The sequence below is a fragment of the Danio rerio genome, chromosome 19 (genome assembly GCF_052040795.2).
Source record: "Danio rerio strain M-AB ecotype USA chromosome 19, GRCz13ab, whole genome shotgun sequence".
NCBI lineage: Eukaryota > Metazoa > Chordata > Actinopteri > Cypriniformes > Danionidae > Danio > Danio rerio.
Window position 1 is genome coordinate 22,207,599 of NC_141039.2, and position 19,178 is coordinate 22,226,776.

The window sequence follows — 19,178 nt, forward strand, 5'->3', positions numbered from 1 at the left end:
ACCTTCAAAATGAATGCAAATGCTTTGTACGTCATTAATTATTATTTTTCTAAATAGATCTGTTTCTATCCATCTTGTCCAAAATATGTGAATGATTTTGCCATTGACGCTTGTCTGATTAAATAGGATTATAAGAGCTTGCTATGATTTATAACTTTTAGCTGCTTGATAATTATAATATATTTAGCACATAACAAATTAATGTCATTGATAAAACCGTATTCATTATAAATCAAAAATATGGTCCTTTATTTTGACACATATATCTTATAATTTGTAATAAATCACCAAACCATTTTGTTTACAACACTGAAGTGTCAAACTTTATATTTTAATCAAATGTTTAACCTTGGTTTCAGGCAAAGATTTTAAAAGAATACTGTTTTATCCATTTGGTTTTATTTACATTATACAAAGCTCTGGATTGTTGACTCACATGACTTTATCAGGGGCAAAAGACAGCAAACAAAGACGACTCTTTGAAATATAGTGATCTTTATTAGCACTGTTGTACTGTACAGTCATTATTGTTCTCCTTTGCTACTTGGGATTACAATGGACACAACACGCATACACAAAATGAGTCTCTGTACAACTGTCTTGTTGAACTGAATCTTCGATGAGCCTAAAGAGCGCACATTGACGTATTTGTACAGACATTATGGTGTAATGTGTTAGTTGAACATTCTGCAGTATTTTCACTATCCTGATGATGACTGTGGTGTGTCACAGCAAGTTGTTTATGCAGAATATTTCAGTTTTATGAGATCTGGTGGCCAAAATTGTTAACAGAAGGACACATGGACATCACAGAGTGGATGAGATCACCATGCCAAATGATCCTCATATCTGTGAATAAACAGCCAAAATTTTATTAATTACACTCTCAAAAGGTACATTTCTGCTTTAAACTACTTATTTAAAATGAGTTCAAACAACATAATTGCTTATTTTTTATGTATAACCCATCTAAATTTGTTAAGTTACCTTAATCTGTTTGTGTTGAGAAAACATAAATGAGTTGTGTGAAACCCTGCTTTTTTCACATTTTTTTAAATAGTGCATCAATTATATATGCTGTTCTCTGATGATTGCTTATGATATCAATTGCATTAAGTCATATAATAAGCTTACCTGGTCTGGGGGCGGGACTCTGTTTCACCAATCAGAAGGTCTGAAATTAAGGTGTCAGCGCTTGACCTTTTCCCATACCTGCAAATAGAACAACTGAGTCAACTAACAGAATAATATTGGAGGAAAAACTCCAAAAAACCTACATTATGAATACTTCAAGGTTTTGGTTCATGTAAGTCTGTTTATTGTGAATGGTTCTTGCTAACTTTACTACTGTTAAAAAGATAGTTCACCCAAAAAGTAAGATTCATTTACTCACTCATCAATTTGTTAAAATCGGTGTGAGTTCCTTTTTTTTCTGTTGTACACAAAAGAGGACATTTTGAAGAACGTAGGTTTCTGGTAGCCATTAACTTCCATAGTAGGAAAAAAGTCTATTAAAGTATATGGCTGCCAGCAAACAGCATTTTTTTTAAACATTTATTTTTTTTTTAAACTTCATGAGGTAAAATAAATGATGAGTTCATTTTCATATCCAACTATCCCTTTAACAATTTAAGTCTTTAGCTCAATTACATGTACAACTATGTACCCATACTGCACTTAAAGTAATAATGTCAGGTTTCTCTTGTCTGTCATAAAATATATTTTTGGATACACTTGAGATCCATGTTATCAATTTTCCAAAAAAAATAATAATAAAATAAAAAGTTAGGTTGAAAACTTTGTAATAGTTTTTCTCTATTTCTTTCTAGCTGTCAAAACATTTAAAGAAACAATTGTTGATTTCCTCTCGTCAGTAATTAATTTTAAAGGAAATTCACCAGTTCATTTTTGTAAGTACAAAATCACACCCTGCTGTTTCAACTCGTGAGAGAAACGCTTTTAAAGCACCGCGTAGGGCGCAGTTAATTAGAAACGCGGTGGGGTTTTATCTAAAGGATTAATACCTTGCTTCCGAAAAGAAAGAAAATGAACTATGTGATGTTTGTCCAGTCAACAGCTGCCGCAGTGCCACTTAAGAACATTTAAATGCTAAAACTGCAGTTCAAAATAAATTCATGGCGTTTTGAGGACAGAAACACTTGAGGAAGAATTTGAGACTACGCTAATATTACAAACGAGGAGCTCACCTCTGCCTTGTTATGAGGTTGATGTAGTGTCTTAGTGCTGAATAATACTTGGCGAGCTCCTCCGCAGGTGCGTCCTCTCCCGGGTTGTCGGGCTTTGTTGGATACCCTTCTGTGAGAGTCCCCAAGCAGACGAACAAGAGAAACGCGCACGCTGCCCAGCTCATCCACATCTTCATGTTTGGATTCATCTGCAATTAAACGAAGCAAACGTGTTTGTGCTGATGCGCAATTTATTGTTCCAAAAAGTGATAAAAATAAAAACTCTGTTGAATTATAGTGTGCAAAAATCTATAAATGATAGCGCTTCTGTCATTAAAAACTTAATACCGATGTTTAATAATACTAAAAGAAACATTCTGAAAGAATGCAATACTTTCTTAAAATATTGAAACAATTTCAATAAAGTGTCTACACAAAGGAAAATAATATTTGAAAGGTTGAACTTACCAGTGAATGAGGTCTTGGAATTTTTTGAGATCTTGATTGGAATTCTTGCTCTGTGGGTGTCGACTTCCCAGATTTTCTGCATTCAGAGTCGTGCGTCTTCTGGTTTTATACCTGTACTGCTCGTGCCATAAAGAGCAGAGCCCACGCGCAATTGCGCGCGACTCTTTTGATGCGCGCGAGCCCGCGTCATGGATTAAATCCTCTGTCATCAGTGCTTGAAAACGCACTTGTTGGTCTTTATTTGAATGTGTGGGGGTTATAGAGGGACGCTATTTCAAATTAAACAAAAGCAACTCATGATCTAAAAGTGTCAGTTTTATCCACCTGCTCCATCTTTTAAACTTTTTCTGCTGTTTATTTTCCGAAAACATAGCGTCTACATATATTCTGACCTTGATGTTGTTTACAAATGAACGAGTGTCTTATGATGTCAGGTATTTTGTATATTATTTATAAATTTACTGCCTGAAGAAAGCTTAATGCTCAGATGCTGTTCCTTTATAACTAAAGAGTTCACATTTAAGCTTTATTGAGGTACTTGTATCAAATGTTCTTTGTAAAGTGGCAACATATATAAAAATAGCAATAAAGTTATTACATGAATGTGTATTTAACCTTTCAAATACTTCCAAGAAAAAAAATCTCAGGCTCAGAAAAACCTACCACTGACTTACAGGTGTTCTGTAATTTCTTAAATTATTGTGAAACACATTTACTGAAGACACAATGCAGTAGCCTAGGATGTAAAATTTGAATAGGAGGAGGAACATTAAACAAAGTGATTTTCTTTTAAAGTAAAATGGACAACCAACAAAAAACTGCATATATAATAATGTGCCTTTTGGAGTGCAATGAACACTTTGAAAAGAAAAAGGAAATGGAAAGCATTTGATCGATTCAGGCATAACATAAAACTGGGTCAAAATGCATTAGTTTTGCCAGAGATGCAAAAAAAAATAAAAACATGTATTCTACTCAAACCATAAGATAAAAGACTTAGCGCTGCAAGAGAAGGCAGAAAAAAAGATTTCAAGTGTATGTGTGTGTATTCTGTTTAGAGCTTTGCGTGGATTATTTTTGGCAGTATAACCGTATGCATCCAGTTCCAGACAGCTGCTTAACCAAGCATCTTGCACCAAATCATGGCTTTGCTTTGTTCTGTAAAAACATTTTCACCGTAACACATCTTGTCTGCTACTGCTTATCTAAGCACACACTCATCACAGTAAGAAACACAATCCTTGGCTTCTTGAAAAGTCTTCACAAAAATGGCAATAGTGACATGTTCTGTGCGTTTCTGAATGAGGCAGTGTTGTGATAAGGGGAAAAAAAAGCTTTCGGACGCAAGGTTTTCCTTTGTCGTCAACAACAGGAGATAATTATGTGCATGATCAATTTTTTAGTCCCATTTTACCTCTTTCACTTTCTTGGTGTTTTTCATTCTCTTTCTGCCAATCTCTTTTTCACCCTGAGCTGATGAACAGTACATACAGAGCTCTGAAAGGAAGCACCTCAAGAATTCATTACCAGAATTCACCAATTCATCTCCATTTATTGCTGCACATCTGCTTCCACTCACACAGACTTCCATTAACACTTTCAAGCCACCGTTTATACTTTTTTTCTCTCTCTTCTTTTCCTCTTACTAGTATTTGCTTAAGCCACTGCTTCACTTTCAGTCATAACAAACTGACAATGATGAGTATATTTTTCGTATTTAGTACCTCAATGTACCTCCTTGCTTCCTCCGGGTGCTCCGGTTTCCCCACAAGTCAAATAATATGTAGGTGAATTGGGTAAGCTAAATTGTCCGTAGTGTATGTGCGTGAATGAGTATTTATGGATGCTTCCCAGTGATGGGTTGCAGCTGAAAGGGCATCCGCTGTGTAAAACATGCTAGATAAGTTAATGGTTCATTCCGCTGTGGCAACCAAAAATTAATAAAGGGACCTAGCTGAAAAGAAAATGAATGAATGAATGTCCCTCTTTGCATTAAAACATATTGCACCCATGTTCCCTATGCTGTTGAAAAATTACAGCTCGCATTGAAAACACAACGACGCAGTCTATTGATAATACTATAAAATGTTCTGTCTGCCTTATTATGTTCAGCTAACTGCATGATAATAGCCTGACACATGTGTATTGAGTTTTGCGGCTGAAATTTGCAGTTAAATTAGATTTAATAGAGTTAAAAGAAGTAGTGTTTTAATGGCCACATTATGTCAGAACACATTTCCTAGAAAATAATGTGACTGTGATTATTGTGTTTCGTAAGCGTATTCGGCCATAGAAAAAAAAACATGTTATTTAAATTAAACAATAGGTGCGTGCATGTGTGTTCATTTTAAGAAGCAGTCTTTTAGGGGGAAATAAATCCTAGTGCTGTGGTGCCACCTGTCTCCTCTAGTGCTTTGCCTTCAGGCTTGTGCAAAGAAAGAGTCAGAGGTCAGGCGCAGAGGTGAGATATAACTTAAATAAAACCTTCTGCGTCTCTGTCTGACTCATAAAATGATGTCTTAGAGCTGCCAATCCAATAACGTCATCAAGAAAGAAGATAAACTAGCAACATGATGGTATCTCTATACATAAACATTTAATACATAAAGATGATGGTCATCTTCATTTGAGTTAAAATCCTATTCAGCATCCATCAAAATATAGATACAAAAGTTTTTTCCAATTTTTATGCAAATCAAAACATTCATTCACTGCAGGAAGTCCATGCATCTCATATGATAGTGGATACCTCCATTTTAAATACTTCACCATCCCATGAGGCTATGAAATGCCAAGATGCAAATATCATTGAACATATTGATTACTGAATATTCATTTATTCATTTTTCAAGTCCCTTTATTCATCAGGGGTTGCCACAGCAGAATGAACCGCCAACTTATCCAGCATATGTTTTACTCAGCGGATGCCCTTCCAGCTGCAACCCATCTCTGGGAAACACTCTCATTCATACACATACATTATGCCCAATTTAGCTAACCCAATTCACCTGTACCACATGTTTTTGGACTGTGGGGGAAACCAGAGCACCCAGTGGAAACCCACGCGAACAAGGTGAGAACATGCAAACTCCACACAGAAATGCCAACTGACCCAGCCAAGGCTTGAACCAGAGACCTTCTTGCTGTGAAGCGACAGCACTACCTACTACGCCACCGTGTAGCCTTACATTAAACTATTAAATCTTCAAAATAAGGATTAAACTCTAACAAGCCTTTTTCTTGACTTAAAACATGAAAGATTACTTTTAATGTCAATACCCCCCCCCCCCCCCAAATTCATGCACCAACAAAATAAATTAAGTTAACTTAATGTTTTACACACTGTAAAAAATGCAGGGTTCCACACAGTTCATTTATGTTGTCCAAACACAAATTGATTAAGTTAACTTAACACTTTTAACAAATTTATGTGGATTGAACATAAAAAAATTAAGTTGTTCAAATGAAATCTCAAGAGTGTGTTTCAGCTCATTTTAATTAAGCAGTTTGAACAAGTCTAAAGAAATGACAGTAATTGTGTTGTTCCAGCTCAGTTTAAACATAAAGTAGTTTGAACAAGCAATCATTTCAAAGTGCATCTTCAAAAAAGTAGTGGACACTGAAATGCATGCAGCCACTTTGACCTTTCAAAGTAGAAATACTCTAAACTCTTTAGAATATATTTAGGAAAATGTCAGGATACTACAGTTATAAAAACTAGATGCACATTTTTGCTGCTTGTTTAAACTACTTATTTAAAATGAGCTGAAACAGGGGGGGGGGATGGGGGGAACAACCTAATTGTTTTATGTTCAATCCACTTAAAATTGTAAAAAGTTAACTTAACTGATTTTAAAACTGTCAAAATGACTGCTTTGGTTCTAATCTTAAGGCACAGAAGAGGATTTGTGAAGGAATTTTGTTTATCACAAAGACAACACAATTAATTGTGTCCATTGTGTCCAAATCTCACATACAGAAAATATTTTTGTAATTGTGGCAATGTAATTTTCAAAGCAAATATCTAACTCAAGTCGCTATTTCAAAACTAAAAACAAACAAAAAATAATAATTCAAGCAATCTGTAAAAAAAGTACAAGTGATTTTCTGAGTTTTGAATCACTCATTCAACTAATTTGTTAAAGCAACATTCAGGAACAAAACACTACTATGCTCAGGGTTTAAGAGGTACTGTTGTGTCTCTGTTTGGTACTATTTTAAATTATGGAGAATAGACCAGACAAATGCATTTGAAATGTAAGTAAGTCAGTTTTAGCTTACTATTTATTAAACTGCTGTATAAAAGCACACATTGTCTATAAGATAGAAGCTGTTTGAAAATGCAGTTGCATTCACTTGATGACACAAAAATGTCTGACTCACTATATGGAATTATTGCTCTGTTTCTGCTGCTCATTGTGCATCTGAGTGCTTAAACATGTTACATAAAAGCCTTTATGTTAAAGAAAAGAGTTAAAGGAAAGCTGAATAAGAGTCTTGAGATAAGAACGTCAAACTAATTTCGCTCCACTCAAACACCAATTGTCTCTCTGTTTCCACCTCTGCCTGTCTTTCTTCTTATCTTTCTCAGAGTGGTTGTACAATGTCTCATTAATCCACAAAAAACATGGAACTTCACTGTTTTATAATGGTCTTTTGTTTTTAGGAAACATTCCGTTTCTGTTCTCTCTCCGTAATTGTTATGTGACTCTCCTATATTTGAGTCATGGAGATTGGCAATAACTGAGCCAATGGGGTTTCCAAGAGAGGGCTGTGGTGGCCAGACAGATGAAAACAAGCTACAGTGAATGCAAAATTTATGTAGTTTAAACATACAGACACCTAAATGTATGCCTGTGACTACTGTCGCAATGTGAAATTAAGAATGGAGAGCATCTCATTGCAAGTGGCACACTGTTTATTTTGCAATTTTGACTCCAAATATGATATAATGTCACACAGTATGGGGTATAATTTCATGTTGTTTGGAAAACTTACAGACTCCCTACAGAAATATCAGTATTTTTTTAAAGTGATCATTACAGTAACGTTTTGTTGTTGTTTGAAATAGAGACCTTATGAAAATTATTTAACAAAACTACACACCTAAATTTATGTAATTTATCCTGTTCAATGCTGAGTGGTTTCATTTGAACCCAAAGTTGGGTAAAAGCTTTCAAACATCACGAAGATGGTTGAATTATTATTATTATTTTCATGTAGTATTGCCCTTTGGAAATAACAGAAGAGCATTGCGTGTTTCTCAGAAGACAAATTAAATACAATTGACCTTGATCTTCAAATTCCAAAAGTTTTGACCCCCTGGCTCTTAATGCATGGCGTTTCTTAGGAAACCTGAGACTATTCACGTTTTATCACATGGCTCATTATCCTGCTGGAAGTAGCCATCATGGGTACACTGTGGTCATAAAGGGACTAACATGGTCAGCAACAATACTCAGGTAGACCTGATGATCAAGATCTGCAGTCATTTAACCATCTGGAGAAATCAGATAGTAAAAGAAACAGTCAAACTCACAACTATGTTTAATAATAAAAGTAAGGGCATTTTCATATGCACAATGCAAAGAGAGCTCGAGATTGGGACTAAACGACTGTGTAACCTTAAGAAAACCACATTCATTGACCCAAATTGAGGGGTGGGGGGTTAATAACTCTAGAGCAATGGAGGAAGGTCAAGTGGCTTGTTGAGTCCAGATATACAATGATGACCCATCAGAGTAAGAAGAGAGTTGGATGAAGTGACACTCCATGTGTCTTCCATAAAGCCTAGGGAGGCTATGATCTAGGTGCAGTTGGTTAGGACTGGGTTCAGCAACCTTATGTGGCCAAATAATGAGGTCAGCTGACCACTTACAGAATAACCAGGTGATTTCAACAATAAATTTCTTGTTACCCGAAGGCACAGTCATTTCAAGATGATAATGCCATGCATTCATCAGGCTCAAATTGTAAAAGAGTGGTTCAGGGAGCACGACACACCATTTTTTACACAAGAGGATTGGCCACCTCTGTGAATATGAGGCATAATCAAAGCTAAAAGCAGTTCAATGTTATGTAAGAGTATGTGGCAGCAAGTATATCTTAAAGTACTAACAGTTCATTATATATATAATATATATAATGCATTTTTAAGATACCTACTTGCATTTAATCATAATCTAGCCATATCGCCAGCACTTAAGTTACTGAAAGTTTTGAAAACAACACGGCATGGCCTATTATTAAAAATCAAATGTGTTGTCAGCCTTATTAAGTGAATGCAGCCACATTGAGTTTGCAATTCAATGCTGCTGTTAAAAGAAACACACAGCTTTATGATAAGTTTTCATGTTAAGTTAATTGCCTCTCAAATATGTTCTTATTTTGTTATGCGGAACAAGAATATAGGACATCTGTTAAGCAGCTTATTACAAGAAGTACACTCTTAAAAATAATCGCTGCAAATACATAGTGATGAATTGAATGAACGAATTGTTCAGAAATGACACAAATCTATTGTGAGAAATCAAGTCTCTTTGATTCAAAAGGCTGAATAATTTAAGAGAAACATGCCTTATACAGAATTATGCCTTTATGAGGCTAAGAGAGGTTCATTCGTGCACTAACTGTTTTTAAAAAGTTATTCCCAGAGTTAGGATTAAGGGTTGTTCTTTAGAATTTAGTTCTGTGTTATCTCACATCATCTGCATCACAAGTTAAACATGGTCCAAAACTAAAGTGTCCACTTAAAAATGTGTTTATCCCATTTGTAATAGTGTCATTTACAGCCCTTTAGAGGTCGTATTGATGGTGCAAATGCAACCATGAACATTTTCTAGGGGCAAATTTGTTTTCAGGGAACTACCCAGTGTAAAAGCACCGAATGGCATTGATGGTTCCATGAAGAACACTTTACATCCATAAAACCTTTCCACTGCACAAAAAGTTCCTAGAGTTCCTCTCTTAAGCATACTCTTAATAATATAGGTTCTTTGTTTACATCAGTGGTTTCATTAAAATATCTCCATATGTTTTGAAAATGGCCAATCAGACACACAATTATTTTGCTTTATTAAACAAATAATACACCATCAACCTCTCCTAGCAAGGAATAGATTAAATAATCAGTGTGTAATATGACTCCAAGGTATTTACGACACAAAAGGAATGCGCTCAGAAATGGACACACAGAGACATGATCATAACTTCTAAATGCTCCTTGCTTAAGACTAATGCTTTTAATGTAAACTTTTATTTTCTCTTTATGTGTAATCAGGTGTTTTGCAACAAGTCTCTTGCCCATATATTGATATTATGGTTTTAATACTTCTGCAATCAATATTTAACTCATAGCTAAACAAGATCATAAATGGGTCATGTTTGATCTCCCTGTAGAGCTAATTTGTTGTACTGAACGATTGTTTACATTTTATGTTAATACATGTGCAACATATTAACATTTTAAGAAACTTAAAGGGCCATGAAACCCCCTCGTTTCAGCAGGGTGTTTTCACACCTCTTCTTTGGAAAAAGTCAGAAAAGTGGGCGTGTCCAGCTCTGTTTAGGGGGGAGTGTTGGAGGAAGAAAAGTGGGATGGTGTGGGAGTGTCTATTTGGGCACGCGCAAGTTTCAGAGTCAAAATACACACAAACACACAGGAGAAAGTGATGGTGTTTAACCTACATGGACATGTGTAGTCGAATTACTTGCCAAATTATTAAATGGTGGACTTTAACTGCAGTTTGGCTCTTTCATTCAGGGAATTCATTCATGCCCCTCGCGCCAAACAAGATATTTGATTCGAGGAACTGCTCTAAGCGTATATTTTTCATGCAATGTTTGATACCGCACGGCGAATGAGAGAAAAAAACCCTCCGCATTTCCCGGAAACTTAGATGCACACGGCAGGTAGCGTCAAAAAGTCGCGTGTGTTATTCCGGTCACAAAATGCGGTAAAACCCCTACACGAGGTTAAAGTTTGGTTGTTCAATTCAATTCAATTCAATTCAGCTTTATTTGTATAGCGCTTTTACAATGTAGATTGTGTCAAAGCAGCTTCACATAAATGGTCATAGTAACTGGAACAGTGTGGTTCAGGTTTTAGTGTTTAAGTTCAGTTCAGTTCAGTTTAGCTCTGTTCAGTGTGATTTAATCATTACTGAGAGTTCAAACACTGAAGAGCATATTCATCGATGCGTAGCTCTACCAATCCTGAACCATGCGAGGCAGTGGCGACAGCGGAGAGGGAAAAAAAACTTCACCTGATGGGAGTGAAGAAAAAAAACCTTGAGAGAACCAGACTCAGTTGGGCACGACCATTTTAATTTCTCCGCTGGCCAAAAGTCTTGTGCAGAAATTCATTCGCCGTGGTTTATGCTGGAAGATGGCCTCAATGAAGACTCGTCTGTCCCTGGAGCGTCGCTGGAATCAGACTCATGTTCTCCACTCCCCATGACCATCAGCGCAGCAGCAGCTCAGGATATGGCCTGGTCCCGAATATGGAATCCTTGGGATCATCACGTCGCTGGTCTTGGATCCAATCAGTGACTCCGCCTAATCTGAGGACCTCGGGATGAGTATCCCCAGGTGAAAATAGAGAATAAAGAGAATAATTAGCGTAGCTGCTGTTCATAGTGTATATAAGCAAGATGTAGAAGCCAGTGTGGAACCCGCTAGGTGATGCACTGAGTGTATGCTTTACTAAACAGATAGGTCTTTAATCTAGTTTTGAACTGGGAGAGTGTGTCTGAGCCTCGGACATTACCAGGAAGGCTATTCCAGAGTGTAGGAGCCATGAAAGAGAAGGCTCGACCTCCTTTACTTGATTTTGCTATTCTAGGTACTACCAGAAGCCCAGAATTTTGAGATCTTAAGGAGCGAGTTGGTTCGTAGCGAGACAGAAGGTTGGTTAGATAAACAGGAGCTAGATTATTTAGAGCTTTATAGGTGAGAAGTAATATTTTAAATTCAATACGAAATTTAACAGGCAGCCAGTGTAAGGAGGATAAAATTGGGGTTATATGATCATATTTTCTGGGCGCGTTGTGGTGCTAACATGTTTACACTCGGTGCAATAGTTTGTTCGATACGAACAAACTGAATAAACAAAGAGCACTGGTCGCTCACTTACCAAATCTGTAGAGACAGGACAATCACCAGCAACTAGAGCCGCGTCTTTATGAAGAGAATACTACAAGCGAATCCGGATCTCAGCGTTTGCAGATGAGAACAGCTCTCAGGTAAACAATGTTCCTCCTTAGACACGTAAGTTATTGTTGTCGAGCGTCGCGTACACTGTAATCCACACGTGAGTCTGAAGCAGGTCGCACACCAGAAGCGCCGCTCGGCGGCGCGCCGCGCAGCGCCATGTATTTTAGAATTCTAAACATAGGTTTCAATCAGGATACACACACCGGCGCCGCAAGTCGGCGGCTGTCGGCGGCGCCCGGCGACGGCTCAGGACGCAGTTCATTTTTCAGCCGCGCCACAGAGCGCCATCTGATTAGTTTCATGTTAAATATCATTCGAATGTGCGCGTCTGGTGTGTGATACTTTAAACTGTCATGTACGCGCCGTGTCGCAGCGCCGAGCGGCGCTTCTGGTGTGCGACCTGCTTGAGCTTTCACAGAGAGAAAATGAAAACGAAACTTAACTGTAGCAAACTATAAAAGCAACTCTTTATGCTTGTTTTGCCAATACAACGTGGTAAGTCTGTCGTCTAAGCACTGTGACAGTAATAAATATTAATGAAGTTGCACAATAGAGCTTGCTGATTGGTTTGAACCAAGCCTTACTCATGCACTAATGCATCACACTGTAAGACGTAATAAGACACACTCTGGCACAGACGTCCAGTCTGCACAGTGGAATACAACGCTATTATGTCATGGCCGTGACGCAGCTTCAAAAATTAGTTTCAAACCGGAAGTATGAATTTGCTTGAAATAACGCAAAATCAACCAATTTACACTTATCAGTGAAATATAGGTGTCCTAATAGTGTTTTTAGCAGTGTGGGACACATATACGACTGTCAACAGCTCAAAAAATTTGTTTTGGTGTTTCGTGACCCTTTAAACATTTCTGCATTGGCTTAAACCCAGAATGCCAATGCAAATCGCTAGGTTACTTGCGTAACCCCGGTTCTTTGAGAACAGAGTGAGGTATCTCTCTATGGGAAACGCCTCAGGCGTGACAGACTGTGGAAGCACCAATTACACCACGTCCGTCTGAGGACAGACAAATCACAGCTCGCAATTAGGAGCCCACCCTCTCCTTTATAATCCACTGTGATTACCCGAATCGGCTTTCGAAGCACGCTCTTCCCGAGTGTAATGCGTGAAGGGAAGTCTGGTGAGATACCTTGCTCTGTTCTCAGAGAACCGGGGTTACGCAAGCGTTCTCTTTCAAACATTTGCTCGGTATCTCACTATGGGAATGATATATACCACTCCCGTAACGCATGCTTTCCGAAGCCCCCGGACAGAATCGGTAAAAAGACAACCTTTCAAGCTTATAAGGGACACACATTAAGAACCGCGTGAGCCAATGAAGGCGCGGTGACGTCAAGGCGGTAAAACCTGATAAATGTATGCGGGGAAGACCAACTTGCCGCTTTACAAATATCTCTTACCGAAATCCCTCTGAACAAAGCCCATGAGGTAGCGATACCTCTTGAAGAATGAGCTCTTAAACCCTCTGGGGAACGAAGACCCCTAGATGTATAGGCCAGTTCGATCGCCTCCACTATCCAGTGCGAGAGCCGTTGAGATGAAACAGCCTCACCCTTACGGCGAGTGGCCCATGACACAAATAACTGATCGCTTCTCCTAAACGATCGCGTCCTGTTCACGTAGAGGTGTAACGCTCGTACGGGACACAAAGTGTGTAACTTTCTCTCCTCCGCTGACAAATGCGGAGGGGGATGAAAGGCATGCAACTCAATAGCAGAACAGTTATAAGCCGAATCACTGACCTTGGGAACGAATGCCGGGTTTGGTAGCAGTCTAACCCTGTCATCATCCCGGCTAAAGTCCATGCACGCTTGATGCACCGACAAAGCATGCAGCTCGCTCACTCGCTTAGCTGAGACTAGAGCGAGTAGTAAGGCCGTCTTCAGTGGTATTAGCTTAATAGGAATATCCTCCAGAGGTTCGAATGGGGCCTGAGTTAAAGCGTCCAGAACGAGAGACAGATCCCATGACGGGACCAGCCGTTTCACCGCTGGTCTCACGCGCTTCACTCCTTTCATAAAATGGCATATAAGGGGGTGCCGTCCCACTGAAATCCCTTCGAACCCTACATGGCAAGCGGAAATAGCGGCCAGGTAAACTTTAATGGGAGAGAACGCTCTCCCATTATCCAGTAAGCTTTGTAAAAAGCAGAGAATATCCCTCACCGAGCACTGGAAGGGGATAAGCCCTTCACTAGTGCACCAGTCCTCAAACACACGCCATTTCAGGTCATACAGTGAGCGCGTTGAAGGAGCCCTAGCGCTCTGGATAGTGCTTATGACCTCCCGTGGAAGCCCGAGAGCATTTAGATTTAACCCTTCACGGGCCAGACCCAAAGGTTGATTTGTTCTGGGTGAGGGTGAAATATCTGTGCCCCCGCTTGTGACAGCAGGTCCCGTCGCAGCGGGAGCGGCCAGGGCTCTCCTTGCAGAAGTTCGGCGATCTCTGCCAACCACAGCCTGCCCAGCCAACGGGGGGCTATTTGAAGGAGAGACAACCCGCTTTCTCTTACTCTGTCCAGGTTGGGAGAAATTAGACTTAACGGTGGGAATGCATACAGCAGCACGTTTGGCCACGGGTGCGCCAGCGCATCCACACCCAACGACGCATCCTCGTCCTCGAGAGAGAAATACAGCGGACATTTTGCGTTTGCCCGCGAGGCGAAGAGATCTACGGCAGCCTTGCCATACATCTCCCAAATTTGATTCACCACCTGCGGGTGGAGAACCCATTCTCCGTACGTCGGGTTGCCCCTCGACAGAAGATCCGCCCCCACATTTCTGACTCCCGGGACGTGCGTCGTGCGCAGTGAGCTCAAGTGAGCGGCGCTCCAAGACAATCAGCTTGCGCGCTAGATTGTGCAGCTGCAACGATCGCGTTCCCCCTTAGCGGTTGATGTACGCCACCACCGTTGTGTTGTCCGTCCTGACTAAAACATGAAAACCCTTCAAGAATGGAAGAAATGTTTTAAAGCCAGAAAAACTGCCATCAGCTCCAGCATGTTTATGTGAAGCTCGCGCAGTCGGTGTGTCCAATGACCGTTTACCGATCTGCCCTGAAATACGGCTCCTCATCCCGTTAGGGATACGTCCGTAGTGACGACTTTTCTCAGAGACACGCTCCCCAGCGGAGCCCCTGATCGGAATATGCAGGGGTTTTTCCAGTGGTGGAGAGCCATCACACACTCCGTGGATATCCGTACCTTGCGCGCGAGGTGCCTGCGCGGGCACAGGCGCTTCGCAGTAATCCAACGCTGAAAATCTCTCATCTTTAATAACCCCAGTTGGATCACAGACAGAGATGAAGCCATCATGCCCATCAGACGGAGACAGGTTCTGAACGAGACCAGGTTTCCTTTGCGAAAATGGGTCAGGCATAGACCGAACGCCGTAATCCTTCTCTCCGAAAGCATGGCGCGGTAAGTTACCGAGTCTAGGCGCAGGCCCAGATACTCTATCTCCTGGGACGGAATCAGCTGGCTTTTGGCGTTGTTGATTCTGAATCCCAGCCTTGTGAGATGAGACGAAAGAGTCTCTGCATCCCGCTCCGCGCGCTCGCATGTGCGAGCGCATATCAGATAATCGTCCAGATAAGCGGATATGCGCAGACCCTTGTGTCTCAGCGGAGACAGCTCTGCTTCCATGCATCTGCTGAACACCCGCGGAGCTAGACTGAGCCCGAATGGAAGAGTAACAAATTCGAACATTTCGTTCTGAAAGGAAAACCTGAGATATTTCCTGTGTGCTGGATAGATGCTTATATGAAAGTAAGCATCCTTGAGATCGATCGAGGCGAACCAATCGCCCCGGAGGATCGAACAAGTGAGAGCTCCTACTGTGAGCATCTTGAATTTGTACTTCCTTAAGTGCTTGTTTAAAGCACGCAGGTCCAGTATTGGGCGCAGACTCCCATCTTTCTTTGGGAATAGAAAGTAACGTGAGTGAAAACCCGTCTGAGTTTCCTCCACTGAAACTCGTCTTATAGCTCCCTTCTCCATGAGGGAGGATATCTCCTCCGCCTCCAGCACCTGAGCCGAATCCTCGTTTGCCACAGATGCTATAACCCCATTGAAAGGAGGGGGTTTTCCAGCAAACTGAAGCCTGTAACCCCTGGTTACAGTTGCGAGGACCCACGGGTGCAGAGAACACTCTATCCAGTCCTCCGGGTGAAGAGACAGAGGCTGCTGCCGAACCGGCCCCACTGGTGGAGCGCTGACGCCCTCTTGTGGCCAGAGAGAAATTTGGCCAGGATCTGTTTGGCTCGGAGACTGGCCCGTCTCTCGGCTTTGAGCTTTCGCTTTTCTCTGTGTTTTTATTTTGTTTTTGGCTTTCTGCGCCCTCGGCATTGAGCCTGCATGCGACAGGGGATTTTTTATTTGCCATGAACACAGGGAATGAAGTGCTTTGTGACAAGACACTTGCGAACGTGTGCCTGAACTCGGCAGACCGCATGGTGGCTGAATGCTCCGCACATGAACTTGTGGAACTGCCGTCGGCAATCCACGGAACATTGTGTGTTGAGGGGAAGCTAAACTGGCCTGAACACAACTCTGAACCATTTCTTCGCCCAAATTCCTCCTCCTCTGCATTTTTGCGGGTGGGGAAATAAACGCGGCGGACTGTGGAGAAGACATCGCAGAAAACCCTAGGTGCTGCCCATCTCTCCTCTCCAAACATAGCGTCCTAGGAGTCCTTCTTCTTTTTGGCGGAGGGGTTAGCGGATCTGGACTTTGCAGCCGCTGCCGCGAATGACTGCTTTCCCCATGGCTTAGCGTTTGGAGCCGTCTGCTCTGTGCTGTGGGGTTTAGGCGGTCTGGACGCACTAACAAATTTTCTGCCCTGCGTCGGAGGAGTGGGCGGAGTAGCAGGAACAGGAGGACGTGATGTCCTTTTACGAGGCAAGCAGAGGTCAAAAGTCTCCTCGTCCTTCTTTTAAGGTCGCATCTCTGCCTCGTACGGGAGCGTCGAGACAATCCAATTTTTTCCTGTCCCCGATACTCGAGAGATTCAGCCACAGCGATTGCTCGCCCGCAATGGCGAGAGCCATGGTACGGCCGGAGCTTTGCACCGCCCCACGTGAGGCGCGCAGATAGATGTCTGTAATGTTGCAGATCTCTTCCCAGACTGCCGGTTTTGGATTGCCGGCGTCTAGCTGCGTGCCCAGCTCCTCCAATAATTCGGCTTGATAGGCCGTCAGCAATGAAGTGACGTTCAAAGCCCTCACTGTTAGCGCCGAAGATTTATATATCTTCTGATACATGGAAGCAGTGAAGCGTTCTATTTTACCAGGGAGGGACGGTGTGGCCGAGGAAACAGCAGCCCGCCTGTTTGGATGCAGGTGAAGAGCCACCGTCTGCTCGACCACTGGAGGGTTAGAGAGCCCTAGCCCCTCCATCTCGCTCATGTGGAGCGACGAGTAACCCTCGACGGGCACGCGGTTGGTAAAGGGTTTATCCCATGACCGCTTCATCTCCGTGATGCAATCTGGGAAAGCGGGAAGTAGTTGTTTTGCTGGGGGAGCGCGGGGAGCGAGCCTTTTCCCGTCATACACATCCCGTTTAACTCCTGGATGACCAGGAGTCACAGGCCACGCCACGCCGAGCTTGGCGGCAGCACGTTTGCAAACCTCTGTGAGGTCGCAATCCACCACGGTCGATGCCACCTCACCGCTTTGCGCGCTAGTCGGCCTGGATGCGTGGGAAGAAGGGCGGATGACATCCTCCTCCTCATCGTCCGGCTCATCTCGGAGGAGACGGGCTAGTGTCTCATCATCCTCCTCCTCATCCCCTTCCATCTCATCCCCGCCCGCCAGTAGCTGCTGGTCGAACAGCGGCTCATACTCGGGGGATTCTACCTCCATGATGTCCCCCCACGAAGCAAGATCCCGTGGAGGAGAGGATTTGGCGTCATTAGCTGACGACGGAGCGGCAGAGAGAACTGGATCGTCCTTGGAAGATGCCGCCACTTGAAGCCTTCTCTCCAAAATCCTCATCGGCATTGCCTGGCAGTGCACGCAGCTTTCGGTGTTCGCCAATGAGGCCTGGGCGTGCTTCACACCCATACATGCGATGCACATCGGATGTGAATCCCGGCCCGAGATCATAAATCCGCACGCTGACGGGCAGGAGCGCGAAGAGGTCTCCTTCCCCTTCTCCACCGTGACTTTAGACATGGTGAGTAAAAATCAGAGTTAGCTCGCCTTAACGCGTTAGCTATATCAGTTGCTGCTAGTAAAAGCAGTTAAAAACGTTACGTTTGTGAACAGAGCAGCGCAGCCTGGGTGCTTAAGGAAAGTCTTCACGAGGAAGAGTGCTAGAATGCCGATTCGGGGAATCACAGCAGATTATAAAGGAGAGGGTGGGCTCCTAATCGCGAGCTGTGATTTGTCCGTCCTCAGACGGACAAGGTGTAATTGGTGCTTTCACAGTCTGTCACGCCTGAGGCGTTTCCCATAGTGAGATACCGAGCGAATGTTTGAAAGAGAACACTATGCTTTGGAACAAAGACTATTAACTATTAAACTAGTTTTAACTATTAAACTATTAAACTTCTCATTGGTGAACTCGGCTCAAAGGGTAGGTACAAAACCATCCTTACTGACCTTATCAGTTTGCAACATCAAGCAGCAAAACAAGTTGTTTTTAACATCTAAAAATGAATAGAAGTGAATGAGACTGGAAGTCTCGAGCCGAAATTATTTCAATGGCTGCAGCCGTTTGTATGCAGAGATTATAAAGATGAAAGTATCGCACATCAGAAGAGCACATTTGCATGCTATTTATAATGAAATAATTCAGATTGCACTTTGTGGCAAGGCAGAAATATGAACAGTGTCCTGAGTCGTGGCTGGGTGCCGTGGACAGCCCCTGACTTTTGGCGCCGGTGTGTGTACCCTGAAAGAAACCTAATGTTTAGAATTCTGAAATGCATGGCGTGACGCAGCATGTCTTCGAGCGGTACTTCTGGTGTGTGACCCCCTTAAAGTGAACAAAAGCTTGTGACCTAAGGCCATCGCCTAGACCAGAGTGAACAAAGAACTAGAATCGAGGAGAACACCCGGAGAACTCTAGGGAGCAAGCCTAGACCTTGACAAAATGGGTTAACCACACTTCTCAGACATTCCCATCTCCGATACCTTTCTTTTTTTCCCCATCAATTCTAGTTAAGTTTAGTACACCGCGAAACCAGTAGTCAACACAACTAGCCCTATTGCCACTTCAAAACCTGAAATAACCGACTCCACCCCACTCCAAGCCTCCCAAGGAGCCATAACCATATGGTCAACAGAAG

At 42.0% G+C, this 19,178-nt stretch overlaps 1 protein-coding gene across 1 annotated transcript; it reads right to left on the reverse strand.

The window, feature by feature from the left end:
* Window positions 1-445: 445 nt before the first annotated feature.
* Window positions 446-2,711, reverse strand: npy (neuropeptide Y). Its single transcript, NM_131074.2, is given in 4 exon segments — window positions 446-849; window positions 1,135-1,212; window positions 2,208-2,395; window positions 2,655-2,711. Coding segments are annotated over 3 exon segments (291 nt in total). The 5' UTR covers window positions 2,655-2,711; the 3' UTR covers window positions 446-824.
* Window positions 2,712-19,178: the final 16,467 nt, after the last annotated feature.